Source organism: Dasypus novemcinctus, chromosome 10, assembly GCF_030445035.2.
Source record: "Dasypus novemcinctus isolate mDasNov1 chromosome 10, mDasNov1.1.hap2, whole genome shotgun sequence".
NCBI classification, from domain to species: Eukaryota; Metazoa; Chordata; class Mammalia; order Cingulata; family Dasypodidae; genus Dasypus; species Dasypus novemcinctus.
In genome coordinates this window covers 6,451,759-6,465,040 of record NC_080682.1, presented here as the reverse complement: position 1 = coordinate 6,465,040, position 13,282 = coordinate 6,451,759, and the positions used below count along the sequence as shown (strand labels likewise).

General features: G+C 60.0%; 1 protein-coding gene across 1 annotated transcript in view; it reads left to right on the top strand.

Moving 5' to 3' along the window:
• Positions 1 to 13,282, top strand: part of LRP5 (LDL receptor related protein 5) — a 124,813-nt gene that overhangs the window by 51,917 nt on the left and 59,614 nt on the right. Inside the window, exons 6-7 of the mRNA XM_058305069.1 lie at positions 8,030 to 8,426; positions 10,347 to 10,518. Of these exons, the coding sequence (XP_058161052.1) occupies positions 8,030 to 8,426; positions 10,347 to 10,518 (569 nt within the window). The remainder of the gene's footprint in view (positions 1 to 8,029; positions 8,427 to 10,346; positions 10,519 to 13,282) is intronic.

The following is a 13,282-nucleotide window of genomic DNA, read 5'->3' as shown; positions in this document are numbered from 1 at the left end:
CTATAATGTTTTACCATTAACTCTGTACTTTTACACTTTTACAGTAAAGCTAATTAAAACTTCTACATACATTAAACATCAGTAGTCCATCCCAGTCCTCATCTCCTTTAAGAATCGACCACCTACTACTAGATCTTGAAGATAATTTCCTACATTTTCTTCTAGAAGCGTTATGGTTCTCGCTTTTAGGTTTTTGATCCACTTTGAGTTAATTTTTATATAATGTGTGATAGGGCTCTTCTCTCCTTTTGACTATGGCTCTCTAGTTCTCTTAGCATCATTTGTTGAATGGACTGTTCTGTGCCAGCTGGGTGGGTTTGAAGGCTAGTCAGACCTCACTTGACCCTAGGTGTGAGGGTCTGTTTCTGAACCATCGGTTTGGTTCCATTGGTCTATCTGTCTGTCTTTATGCCAGTACCACGCTGTTTTTTACCACTCTAACTAGGTAATATGATTTAAAGTCTGGAAATGAGAGTCCTCCAACTTACTTTTCCTTTTTAAGATGTTTCTGGCTATTCAGGACCCCTTATACTTCCAAATAAATCTGATAATTGTGTTTCCCATTTATTTTAAAAATGCTGATGGAATTTTTATCGGGATTGCGTTGCATCTGTGTTTTAATTTGAATGGACTTGATATCTTAATGGTATTTAGTTTTTCCAGTCTCGAGCACGGAAGGTTCTTCAAATTATTTAGGTATTTTTTCTATTTCTTTTTAACAATGAGTTGTAGTTTTTTTAATACAAGTGCTTTACATTGTTACGTTTATTCCTGAGTATTTGGGTTTTATCTGTTATTTTATTTTCACCACTCTTTTGACACTTTCAGTTACTTTTACTGATAAAATCTTCATTTCTAGACTCTCTTCCAGGCCCTTCTCCTGTCTTCTTTTCAGGCTGTAACTCACCCTTTACTATTTCCTGCAAAGCTGGTCTCTTGATTACAAACTCTCTTAATTTCTGTTTATCTATGAATATTCTAAACTCACCCTCATTTTTGAAAGACAGTCTTGCTGGATATAAGATTCTTGGCTGGAAGGTTTTTCTCTTGCAGTGTCTTAAATATATCATACCGCTGTTGTCTTGCGTCCATGGTTTCTGGTGAGAAATCAGCACTTCATCTTATTGGGTATCCCTTATATGTTATGCATTGCTTTTCTCTTGCTGCTCTCAGAATTCTCTCTTTGTCTTTGGCATTTGACATTCTGATTACTATGTGTCTCAGAGCTGGTCTATTCAGATTTTTCCAATTGGAGTTCGTTGTGCTTCTTGGACATGGATATCTATGCCCTTCACTAGGGTTGGGAAATCTTCTACCTCTATTTCTTCAAATATTCCTTCTTCCCCTTTTCCTTTCTCTTCTCCTTCTTGGACACCCATGACATGTATGTTTGTATGATTCTTGCTTTCTTTTTTTTTTTTAAAGATTTATTTTATTTATTTCTCTCCCTTCCCCCCCTGCCCCTGGTTGTCTGTTCTCTGTGTCCATTCACTGTGTGTTCTTCTGCATCCACTTGCATTATCAGGTGGCACCGGGAAACTGCGTCTCTTTTTTTGCGTCATCTTGCTGCGTCAGCTATCCGTGTGTGCGGCACCACTCCTGGGCAGGCTGTGCTTTTTTCACATGGGGCAGCTCTCCTTATGGGGTGCACTCCTTGTGTGGGGGGCACCCCTATGCAGGGGCGCCCCTGCATGGCGTGGCACTCCTTGCACGCAGCAGTACTGTGCACGGCCCAGCTTACCACACAGTTGAGGAGGGATTGAACCCTGGACCTTCCATATGGTAGGTGGACACTCTTATCAGTTGAGCCACATCTGCTTCCCTCTTGCTTTCCTTTTTTTCTTATTTAGTTTATTTCCCTCCCCTTTCTCGCCCACCCCCCCCAGTTGTCTGCTCTCTGTGTCCATTTGCTATGTGTTCTGTGTCCACTTATATTCTTGTCAGTGGCACCCAGAATCTGTGTCTCTTTTTGTTGTGTAATCTTGCTGTGTCAGCTCTCTGTGTGTGTGGCGCCATTCCTGGGCAGGCTGCACTTTTTTCACGCTTGGCAGCTCTCCTTATGGGGTGCACTCCTTGTGGGGCTCCCCTATGCAGGGGACACCCCTCCATGGCACAGCACTCTTTGCGCACATCAGCACCACATGTGAGCCAGCTCATCACACAAGTCAGGAGGCCCTGGGTTTGAACCTTGGACCTCCCATCTGGTAGTCATTCATTGGGCCAAATCTGCTTCCCCCTCTTGCTTTCTTAGTTCCCTGAGACTTTGTTCAATTTTTTTCCATTATTTTCTTCATCTGTTCTTTGTTTTTTTATTTTATTTTATTTATTTATCTCTCCCCTTCCCTCCCACCCCCCAGTTGCCTGCTCTGTGTCCATTCGCTGTGTGTTCTTCTGTGTCTGCTTGTATTCTTGTCAGTGGGACTGGGAATCTGTGTCTCTTTTTGTTGTGTCATCTTTCTGTGTCAGCTCTCTGTGTATGCAGTGCCACTCCTGGGCAGGCTGCACTTTCTTTTGCGCAGGGCAGCTCTCCTTACAGGGTGCATTCTTTGTGCGTGGAGCTCCCCTACATGGGGGACACCCCTGTGTGGCACGGCGCTCCTTGTGCGCAGCAGCACTGCACGTGGGCCAGCTCACCACATGGGTCAGGAGGCCCTGGGTTTGAACCCTGGACCTCCCATGTGGTAGACGGATGCCCTAACCACTAGGCCAAAGTCTGTTTCCCCAGTGTCGTCTTAATATCCTTAATCTCTTTAGCCATCTCATTGAATTTTTTGAGGAGATTTGTTTGAACATCTATGATTAGTTGTCTCAACTCCTTTATGTCATCTGGAGGCTTATCTTTAACTGGGCCGTATCTTCCTGTTTCTTATCTTTAACTGCGCCAGAGCTTCCTGTTTCTTGGTGTGGATTATAATTTTTTGTTGGTGTCTTGGCATCTGGATTACTAGAGTATTTATTCTGGGTGCAGGTTTTCTCTTTAGTTTAGGGCCTCCTGCCCTTTCTCCCTGGCTGGTTGTGTAGTAGGAGCCAAGGATGTAGTTGGTCCTGTAAGCTGTGGAGGCTCATGCTGCCCTCATTGCCCCAGGGACCGATGAAGCTTCTCCCAACTTTCTCCTTTGCCAGAGGTAGGGACAGAGCCACAGCTGTGTGGAATAATCCAAGTTGTGCAGGCCTAGCCTGTAGTTGCCCAGAGAGACTGATGAAGGTTCATGCCCTTTTCTCCCCTGCCTGAGGTGGGATGGAGCTGCAGGTGTGGGCAGCAATCTATGCAGTGCGGGTCCAAGATGACTGCAGTTGCCCCAGTAGACTGCTGACTGTTCAGTCTGTGCCAGCCAAAGGTACCTGCAGTTACCTGGATAGGCTGGTGCCGGCCCCGCCAGCCTCCTCCCTGCCAGGGGCAGGGCTGAAGCCAAGGCCAGGGCTGCAGGCTGATCTGAGTGAGGAAAACAGGTTCCTGCCGTCACTGTGAGTTTCTGTCAGCCGGGCTTCCCCTCATGCCAAGGGCGGAGTCAAAATGGTGGCTGCCGGCCTCTTTCTGACTTGGACAGGTTCAAACTTCAGCTGTTTTTATGGTTCTCCTTTAGCCAGCCGAGTTTACTAGTCAGTAGCTGAAGTCGGTGGCGGGGCGTCTCCTCCTCCCCTGTTTTTTGGAAATGAAGCTTCCCAGCCACAGAACAGCTCCTGAGGTGGCTTGTGCCGCCAAAGGGGAATGCTCACTGGCCTCTGCAGCGTGGCCTGTGTTTTCCCGGAGAGGCTGGAGCAGGTCCCTGCAGCCTCCTCCCTGCCAGAGGAGGAGGGGCCTAGGCTAGGGCTGCACTCCCAAGTGGAGCGTCCAGTCCCAGCCGCCGAGTCTCTTTTTTTGGTGACTTTTTATTTTGTAGTAATTTCAAACTTACAGGACAGTTGTAAAAATAATACAAAATCCACCCAGAGTCCCCCTCAGACACCCAAATCCACCACCTTATTCTAGAGACGTTAGAGGTTTATGGAAAAATTGTACAGCAAGTGCAGAGTTTCCCTGTGCGCCCCCTGGTTCTAACGCCTTGCTTTCAGTGGTCTACATGTGTTGCAGCTGATGAAGGAATATTAGTTGAATTGTACTGTGACCTCTAGTCCATGGTTTACATCACGCTCCCTGTTTGTGTTGTACAGGCCTGTGGGTTTTTTTTTTTTTTAAAGTTTTGTAATGGCTTTAATATCGTAAATTTCAGGCGCCCTTCCTGTTCAAGGGCTGGCAAACCGCGACCATGGGGTCCCCCACGCGCCTCTGCTCTTCTGCTCTTGTACAGCCTGTGTGCTAAGGACGGTGTTGATGTTTATAAATGTTTGCGGAGACAGTCAAGGGAAGCACAGTATTTCGTGACGGGGGAGAATGACTCCAGCTCGCAGCGGCTGTGAGGTCGCGTTGGTACGCAGCCACGTGCGCGCGTTTCCCTGCTCTCCCCGCCGTCCGGGCGCGGCGCTGAGTTAGCTGCAGCGGAGGCTGCGTGCGCCACGGAGCCTGAAGTATTTACTGCCCAGCCTCTGCAGAGGTCTGCCAGCCCCTGCGCAAGAACTAGGAGGAAGCGGAGGGGCCGTCCAGCGAGAGCCGGGCTTAGGGTGAAGGCTGGCTTCTGCTCGTTTTTGTGGTGGGAGCCTTTTGCGCACAAGGCGAGCCCTGTGGATGCAGCTTCCACGAGGGTGGGCCCCGGGGCCCCCCAAGGTCCCACGTGCAGGAGGTACTTGGAGGAGAGCCGTGGCCTTGGGGGACAGCTCGAGCTTCTTGCTGGGCCCCTGGCCTCCGAGCTCAGGGGCCCCAGTGGGCGTGGGTGGGGGCAGCCCACCTCCGGGGCAGTCCAGCGCCGCCCCCAGGCCTTTGCCCACGCTGCCCCTCCTGCCCGGGTGCCCTCCCCGAACGTGCCTCTGTGCTCCCACGGACCCTCCCGCGTCCCCCTGCCCTGCCCTCCTCCGCCCCTCCCTCATCTGCGGGGCTGGGGCTGGCAGCGGGTGTTGGCCCCTGGCCGGCTGCTGGCAGCAGGGCGCAGGCGCGGCCGTGGCGCGCGGCTATCCCCCAGCTCTGCCGCTTTGCTTTTGGGCTGGACGCCTCTGCCAGGGAGGCTGTGCCCGCGCTTGGTCCCAGGGCTGGAAGCCTCCTGCTTTCCTGGCGCTGAGCTGTGTGCGTGCAGGGAGGGGGCGCTCTAGGGACGGGGGCCACCGAAGGGGAGGTATGGCTCCCTTTGGCAACGCCGTCGGGTGGGCTATTTACTTAAACTGCCCGAAAGGAAAGCATTTGGCCAACCTGTTCATTTCTGAACAGTTTACTTTGCTGGTGTTCGAACAAAGTGCCACCAGGCCCGGGGGCTGGCCCCAGGGAGGGGGTGGCCCTCTGACTCACTGCCAGTGAGCCCCTGCTCTCTGCACCCCCAGGCCCCAGGCCCGTGGCCGGGGCTGCTGTTTGGACCCCGCTGCAAACAGAAACTTCTCGGAGGCCGACGGCGGACAGTGGCCTGCAGGAGCCCCTGGGGGAGGCCGGTGGCTGTCTCCTTGCCCACCCCCCACCAGCCCGGCTTGAGCCGTCACCCCTGGGCATGGTCAGCCTCGGGCTGGCACAGCCCTCCTGGGCTTCTGGGCGCTCACTGGTCTCTGGTTTTCTCCACGGGGCTCAAACGATACCCCGAAGGTACCAGCTTGAGGGGTGTCAGAGGCCTCTCCCTTTGCAGACAGCGGACATTGCAGATTTATCCCAGCAGGTAATTTCTGCCTCGGCCATGAAGGCTGTGCCATGGCGCGCTCGAGGCTTACCCCGGCCGGGGCAGATGTGCTCAACTCCCGGGAGCCCAGGGCCCACTGGGGGCCCTCTGCTGGACGTGAGTCCAGGGGCTCCTGGTGCTGGAAGCCGGCCCCCGATCTCAGGCAGGCCCCTTGCGTGCACCCCTCAACCCCAGCTTCCCACCATTGCTCCCGTGACTGTTGGTGGCTGCGTCCTCGTGGCGGGCTCTGCTCGCCTCAGGCCTCTGCCCCGTGACCCCAGGGCGCCTCTGCCCCGCCTCCACCCCCAGCTCCTGCTCCAGGGGCCTAGAGTGGGCCCTCGCAGGACATAGATGGGCCAGCGGACTTCCCGCGCGTGCCGACTCCAAGGAGCCACGGCTCGTGCCACTTTCTTCCGCCACTTCTGGCTGTGTGTCCTGGGACCGGATGCTTGATCTCTCTGTGTCTGTTTCCTCATCAGTCGTGGGGGCATCCCTGAAGCTCGTGGGGCCACTGTGAGGACTGTTGGTGTGTTCGGAGAGGTATGGGAACGGGACGGGCCACACCTACTTAGAACGTCCTTTCTGGGTGCACGTTTTCGGGAGTTTACGGCGGCGTGGTGGTAGCAGCGCTGCCCTGCGTGAGCTGGGCTCGACCTGTGCCTGTTTGCGCAGTGAGACTGCTCCGCCTCCCCCGGGGAACCCGGGAGCCTGGAAAGTCTGGTCGCACCCCCGGCCGTCTCGTCGGGGAGCCGCCTCTGCCCCCTGCCCGTGGCTGGGGACTAAGCCAGAGCCGTCGGGCACATTTCGTTTATGGTCCTCCTGGTGTCTGCAGGAGACGGGGACCCCACCCTCAGGTCCTGCCGACGAGGAAATGGAGGCCCTGAGAGGGCTGCGCACTGCGCTGCAGAGGCTTCCGCGAGGTCAGGCACGCTGGTTGGCACCCTGCCTTCCCCACCCGCCTGCCTCAGTTTCCCCAGGCTGGGGTGCAGGAGTCCTGTGCTGTCACGCGTGTGCCCTCTGGTGGTGGAATCGGGGTATGCCCTCCCGGGCTTGGAGCAGGAGTGTCGGGGTGGCGGTCCCGCCCTGGCCCCGGGACCCCAGAACCGTCCTCTGGGCTCCCCCCCGGCTCCCGAGGGCTGCCGCCCTGTAGCAAGAAGCAGCCCCCGGGGCGCGGGAGGCCACAGCTCCGCCGCACACGGCAGGGGATGGGGCGGGGTCTGAGGGGTTGTGGGTGGCTCCGTCCCCAGCGGCCCCGCCATCGGGCGGGCCCTGCCCCTCTCGTCAAGCTGGGTGAGTGGCCCCGGCCCCATCCGTGCTTCTGGCTCCGCTGTCCCCCTCCGTGAGTCCTGCAGGCCAAGGAACCCGACTCCGCCCGGGCGAGCCGGGGAGGCCTCGTGTTTGTGCCACAGGGCCACCCCTGGACCGTGCCTCCACGCACGGGGCCCCCGGGGCACCCGGAGGGTGTCGGAAGCCTCGGCCCTGCGGAAGGGGCCTCTTCGCCTCTGGCCTCCCGTCCCCGCTTCGGCTCGAAGGCGCGTCGTCACTGGGCCTTGGCGTGGAGCGCGGGGCATGCTGCGGGGGCTTGGGGGAGGTCCGCAGCCCCCCAGCCACCCTGGGACCCCGGGTCCGCGGGGGCAGTGGGCGCCGTCCCGGGAGGCCGGGCGCCTGGTTGAGGCCTGGTTGGGCTGGACGGGGCTGCGCGGTGCGTCCTGGGGCCTCGGGTTCTGCGACAGTGCCACGCTGCTGGGACAGCCTAGGGGACCCCGCCCTGTCTGTGCAGTGAGTACAGCGGTGAGCCGGGTACAGGAAGCCCGGGGCGCCTGCCCCCAGGGCCCCGGCATTGTCAGGGAGACTGTGTGGGAAGGAATTGGGGCGTGCAGCCGCGGGGGGTGCGTGGGGGACGGGGGTACCTCGGGGAAGACACGGCATCAGGCCCCATCCAGTGTCAGGCGGGGCCTGGTGAGGTCTGTGGCTGGCAAGGGGGCCTGGAGCCCCGAGTCCAGAAGGGGCTGCCGCCGGTCCGTGGTGGGCAAGGGGCTTGCGGGGGGGGAAGGGGCCGGCTGCGTGGCGGTTCGTGCACAGTGGCCGAAGGCCTCGCTGTGTGACGTTGGCTGGCTGCATGACCTCTCCGTGCCCCAGTCGTCTCGTCTCCAAGATGGGGATCCACGCGGCGCTGACCTCGAGGGGCCTTCGCGCGGGCGCGCGGGCCCGTGGGAGGAGTGGGGGAACAAGCCCGCCGCCGTGGGGCCCTGCCGCGCCCCACCCGGGCCCGCCTCTGACCCCAGGCGCGCATCCCGCAGGGGCCGAGGAGGTGCTGCTGCTGGCCCGGCGGACCGACCTGCGGAGGATCTCGCTGGACACGCCCGACTTCACCGACATCGTGCTGCCGGTGGACGACGTGCGGCACGCCATCGCCATCGACTACGACCCGCTGGAGGGCCACGTCTACTGGACGGACGACGAGGCGCGGGCCATCCGCAGGGCCCGCCTGGATGGGTCGGGTGCGCAGACACTGGTCAGCACGGAGGTGCACGACCCCGACGGCATTGCCGTGGACTGGGTGGCCCGCAACCTCTACTGGACCGACACGGGCACCGACCGCATCGAGGTCACGCGCCTCAACGGCACGTCCCGCAAGATCCTGGTGTCCGAGGACCTGGACGAGCCCCGCGCCATCGTGGTGCACCCCGTGATGGGGTAAGGCGGGGGGCCGGCGGGCGGGGGGCGGGCCGGGGTGGGGGCAGTTAAACCAAGGCGGGAGAGGTTTGTGTGGCCTGGAGGGTCTCGATTGCGTTGGTGCGTCAGCCTCCCGTGGAGGGGGCCTTGGCAAAATGCAGGTGGCCGGGCCCTGCCCCCGCAGTTCTCACGCTGGGGGCCTGGGGTGGGGCCTGAGAACTTGCATGGCTGGTCCTGGGCCCAGGCTTTGGACGCCTGTAGAAAATCCTCAAGGCCTTGGGGAAGTCGTTTCCGCCCCTCCCCGGGCTTCAGTGTCGTCCTCTACAATGGAGCAGCCCCCCAGGTGGCTTCCAGGAAACTGGGCAATGAGCGCCAAGGCCGCCGTGGCGCCTGCTCTCCTTGCTGTGCGGCTCTCCGCCCTCACGCCATCCCCGAGGCCGGTACTCTTGTGCCATTGAGGAAGCCGAAGTCCAGAGAGGTTGGGCCACCGGCCCAGAGTCTCCCAGCCCGGAGTGGCAGAGCTGGGAGTGGCCCCGGCAGTCTGGTTCCAGCTACCCATATTAGGATTCTGGGACAGTCAAGCCTGTCGGTTGGCTTAGGAGCATTTCTGAGACCCCCGGCAGGCAGAGTGGTGGCTGGGGGTTTCCCCGGGGGCTCAGGACCCAGAGCGCTGAGCTAGCAGAAGCTGGCGGAAGGATCTGACCTGCAGGTGGGGGAGCCGCTGGAGCTCTGGGAATGGGGCCGGGGAGGCCCCTGCCTGCGGGTGGCACGCGGCCAGTCCCCGGAGCTGCTCTGGAGGCAGCGGAAGGGCAGCCCTGTGGGTGGTGCCCCGAGCTGCAGTGTGGTAGCTGGCAATGCGCAGGTAGACCAGCCGTCCCTGTGGGCGGTGCCCGCAGCTGCGGTTTGGCAACAGGCAACGACACTGCTGACTGCCCTGGCGGAGCACCCTTGGGTGCCAGGCGCTCTCCCCATTTCACAGCAGGGGGCTGGGGCTGGGTGGGGGCATCTGCCTGACCTCTTGGCCCGGCCCCGGGATGTCACGTGGGTTTGGCCACGGAGCGGTTTCTGCAAGTGGAGTCGTATGTGGCAGCCGGCAGGCCAGGCAGCGGGCAGCAGCGCGGAGGGCTGGGGCTGGAGTGGCCCCCTCGGGGACCCTGGAACTTAGGGGGGCTCTGCACCAGCTGCCAGGCTGGAGGGCCCGTGAGGGTAGGACGGGGGCCACCCGGGGCTCAGGCCGAGGAGGCAGAGGAGCTGGCTTCAGGGAGGGGGACACGGCTGGGGGGCCGGAGACCCGGGACCTTCTCCCCCGGAGCTCACCCCGCTCCTGGGTCCGTCTCAGCCCCGTGAGCTCGGTGTCTTCTGCTGTGAAAGGGGATGGGGGGGAGCCGCCCACCCAGGTCCCTCCCAGCCCTGGCGTGTCACCAGGCCACAGATCCCCCTGGGGAACGGGCTCGGCAGTGGGGGCGAGGTGCAGCTCTGCAGGTCACGGGGCGGGTGAGGAGCCCCTCGAGGCGAGGGAGGAGGGAGAGGCCGGCGGCTGGCTTCCAGGCAGCAGAAGCTGGCCTTGTGACTCGGTTTCCCTCGCACCGGAAGCTGCCTCCGCTGTGTCCACGCCAGGTCCTCGTTTAGCTCCTGGGGCCACAGGGGTGACGCGCTTGTCATTGCATGTGGGAGCCCCTCAGCCGCCGGCCCCGGCCCCCTCCCTGCCTGCCCTCGGCTCCTCTAGCCCATGGCTCAGAAGTCAGGGTTACTCCTGCGCTGGGGCGCCCCATCTGGTCGGGGTGTCGAGGGGCCCCCCAGCTCCCCGTGGAGCCCCCAGCTCTGCAGGTGTTCTGGGAGCTGCTCCCAGGTGACTGGGAGGCCGGGCGGGCCTTGTTCTCGGGGGTGAGCCCAGGAGCGCGGCAAGCGGACCCCCACCCCTGACGGCCGCCTCTCCCCCAGACTCATGTACTGGACAGACTGGGGCGAAAACCCCAAAATCGAGTGCGCCCACCTGGATGGGCAGGCGCGGCACGTCCTGGTAAACACGTCCCTCGGGTGGCCCAACGGCTTGGCCCTGGATCTGCCGGAGGGAAAGCTCTACTGGGGAGACGCCAAGACGGACAAAATCGAGGTGAGTCCTCCCGCGCGCTGGCGTTGGCCCGAGCTGGGGCCCCGGGCTGGGGAGCCGCTGGGCTGCAGGGCCCGAGGTCCCCGCGGAGGCCTGGCTGCCCCCGTGGCCCTGGGGCACCAGGTGGGCGCCAGGTGGGCCCCTGTGTTCTCTCTGCACTTGGCCAGGTGGGATCCTCAAAGGGAGTAATTGACACTGAGATAGTTCTCACCCGTGGAAGGGCATCAGGGTGGCCCGTCCCCGAGTCGATGGCGTCGGACGGGGCCCCGTGGTTTCGTCGGGTGTTACTGTTGGGGGAGGCTGGAGGAGGGCACACGGGAACCCCCTGCCCTGTCCTGTTGTTGCTGCTTGTTAGGACTTTTTCACTATTTCAGGACACAGTCATGGTAAAGAAGGAATCACCTTTATCCCCCACCCAGCCTGAGACATAAAGCACCAGTCCCGCCTGGGCTCGCTGCTTTATTCCCAAGCATCGAAACCAGTTTTTTCCTGCCGCGTGGACGCGTGCCCGGAGCGCCATGCCTCGCTCGCATGTTTCCGCGCAGGTCGTTCTCAGGGGCAGCATGCTGCTGTCCTTTGGCACCTTGGCCCCTGCTTGCCCCAGAGCCCCGGCAGGAGTGCCTGGAGGTGCCCGGGCGCCAGCAGCGGCCTGGAGTCCCATCCGCCCCGCCCCGGGGACCTGCAGGGTGCCCGCGCACGCCTCTCGGGTATCGCGTGGACCGTCCTCTGCTTCTGCTCACGTGGCTGCTCGCTGACATCAGCATCCGGGGAAGCGCTTTGGGGGGGCCAGCTCTGCACTCCTCAGGCCAGAATACCCCGCGGCTCCAGGGGACTCGTGAGCGGGCGGCCCGGTGGGTGGTGCTGGTGGGAAGGTGGGTGTGCCGGGTGTGGTCACGGGCTTTCCCGCTGCTTCTGTGGGGCGGGACCTGGGGCCGCCGTGCGGGCTCGGGAGGGTGGGAGGGGCCGCCGACGCCTCTCCCCTAAAACCCCTGTGGCTGCAGGTGTAGCTGTTTGCTATGCTGGAATTCTGTGCAGGATTGTTTCTGAAAAACTGTCGCTAAGTTAGGGGGTTTGCAGACACTTGTCTCGTGAGGCCCATTTCCAGGGGGGGCAGCTGAGGAGGCTTCCAGGGAGGGGCGCCGGGGGAGAGAGAGGTGATGGGCATGTGTGCCCCCGCGCTGGGCTGCACATGTTACAGTGGCACTTCGTTTAGCTCCCCACGTGGTGTTTTTTCCTCAACTATGGCAAGTACACATACAATTGACCACGTTAACCGTTTTAAAGTGTTCAATTCAGTGATGTGTAGTACTGAAGGTTGCGCAACCATCATGACTCTCAGGTTCCAGAATGTTCCCATCGCCCCAAACAGAAGCCCCGTACCCCTTGAGGGCTGTCCTCCTTCTCTCCACTAACCTGTGCTTGCTTCCCTGTGAGTTTCTGTCCTTTGGGGAGCTCCTCTAAGTGGAATCACGTGGCGTGGGGCCTTTTGTGTCGGGGTTCTCTCCCTCCACCTAACGTTTTTGGGTTCATCCACGCTGTAGTGTGTGTCAGAACTTCACTTTAGGGCTGAGCGATATTCCATTGTGTGGATAGGCCCCGTTGTGTTTACCCATTTGTCTGCTTTTTTCTTTTTAAGGTTTATTTATTTATTTATTTCTCTCCCCTTCCCCCCCCTCATCCCGGTTGTCTGTTCTCTGAGTCCATTTGCTGCGTCTTCTTTGTCTGCTTCTGTTGTTGTCAGCGGCACGAGAATCTGCTTCTTTTTGTGGCATCATCTTGTGTGTCAGCTCTCCGTGTGTGCGGCGCCATTCCTGGGCAGGTTGCACTTTCTTTCCCGCTGGGCGGCTCTCCTTACTGGGCGCACTCCTTGTGTGTGGGGCTCCCCTACGCGGGAACACTGCTGCGTGGCAGGGCACTCCTTGCGCGCATCAGCACTGCACATGGGCCAGCTGCACACGGGTCAAGAAGGCCCAGGGTTTGAACCGCAGACCTCCCATGTGGTAGACGGACGCCCTAACCACTGGGCCGAGCCCGCCGCCCCATTTGTGTGTTGATGGACACTTGGGTCATGTCTGCCTTTTGGCAATTGTGAATAGAGACACAGCTTTTGTGTGAGCGCCTGTTTTCGTTTCACTCTGGTATAAGCCTAGGTGTAGAGTTGCTGGTCGCAGGGTAACTGCGTGTTTAACTGGGAGGGACCACCACTCTGTCTCCTACAGCGGCCGCACCATTTTACACTCTTGCCGGCGCTGCCTGGGGGTTCTAGCTGTCCACATCCTCGCCAACACTCGTTATTGTCTTTCTGCTTTTAGCCATCCTAGCGAGGGTGAAGCAGTACCTCTTGTTCTGATTTGCATTTCCCAGGCGACTAATGACGTTGCGCACCTTCTCGCGTGCTTGTCTCACCAGGGGATTTAGAGGCATAATCTCCACTCGTGAAGGAGAAGCAGGTTCGGGGGATACCCTGCCCAGAGCCACATGGCGAGCAGGGGGTCTCCAAGCAGTGGACTCCGGAGTCCACCATGCTCTAACCCTCCTCTGAGGCCACAGGCAAGGCCGACTCTGTTCCCACACGTAGCAGCCGAGGACGCTAAAGCGCCTGCCGAAGGTCCCGTGGCTGGGGAGAGGCGAGGTGGGCTTCAAACGCGGGCCCGAGGCCCGGCCTGGCTTGGCCCGGCGTGGCGGGCGGCCTGCGCTAATTCTGGAGTGTGGGGAGAGGCTGCTGCCCAAAGCCCAGACTGGCCAGGGGTGGGGGCGCGAAGGAGAA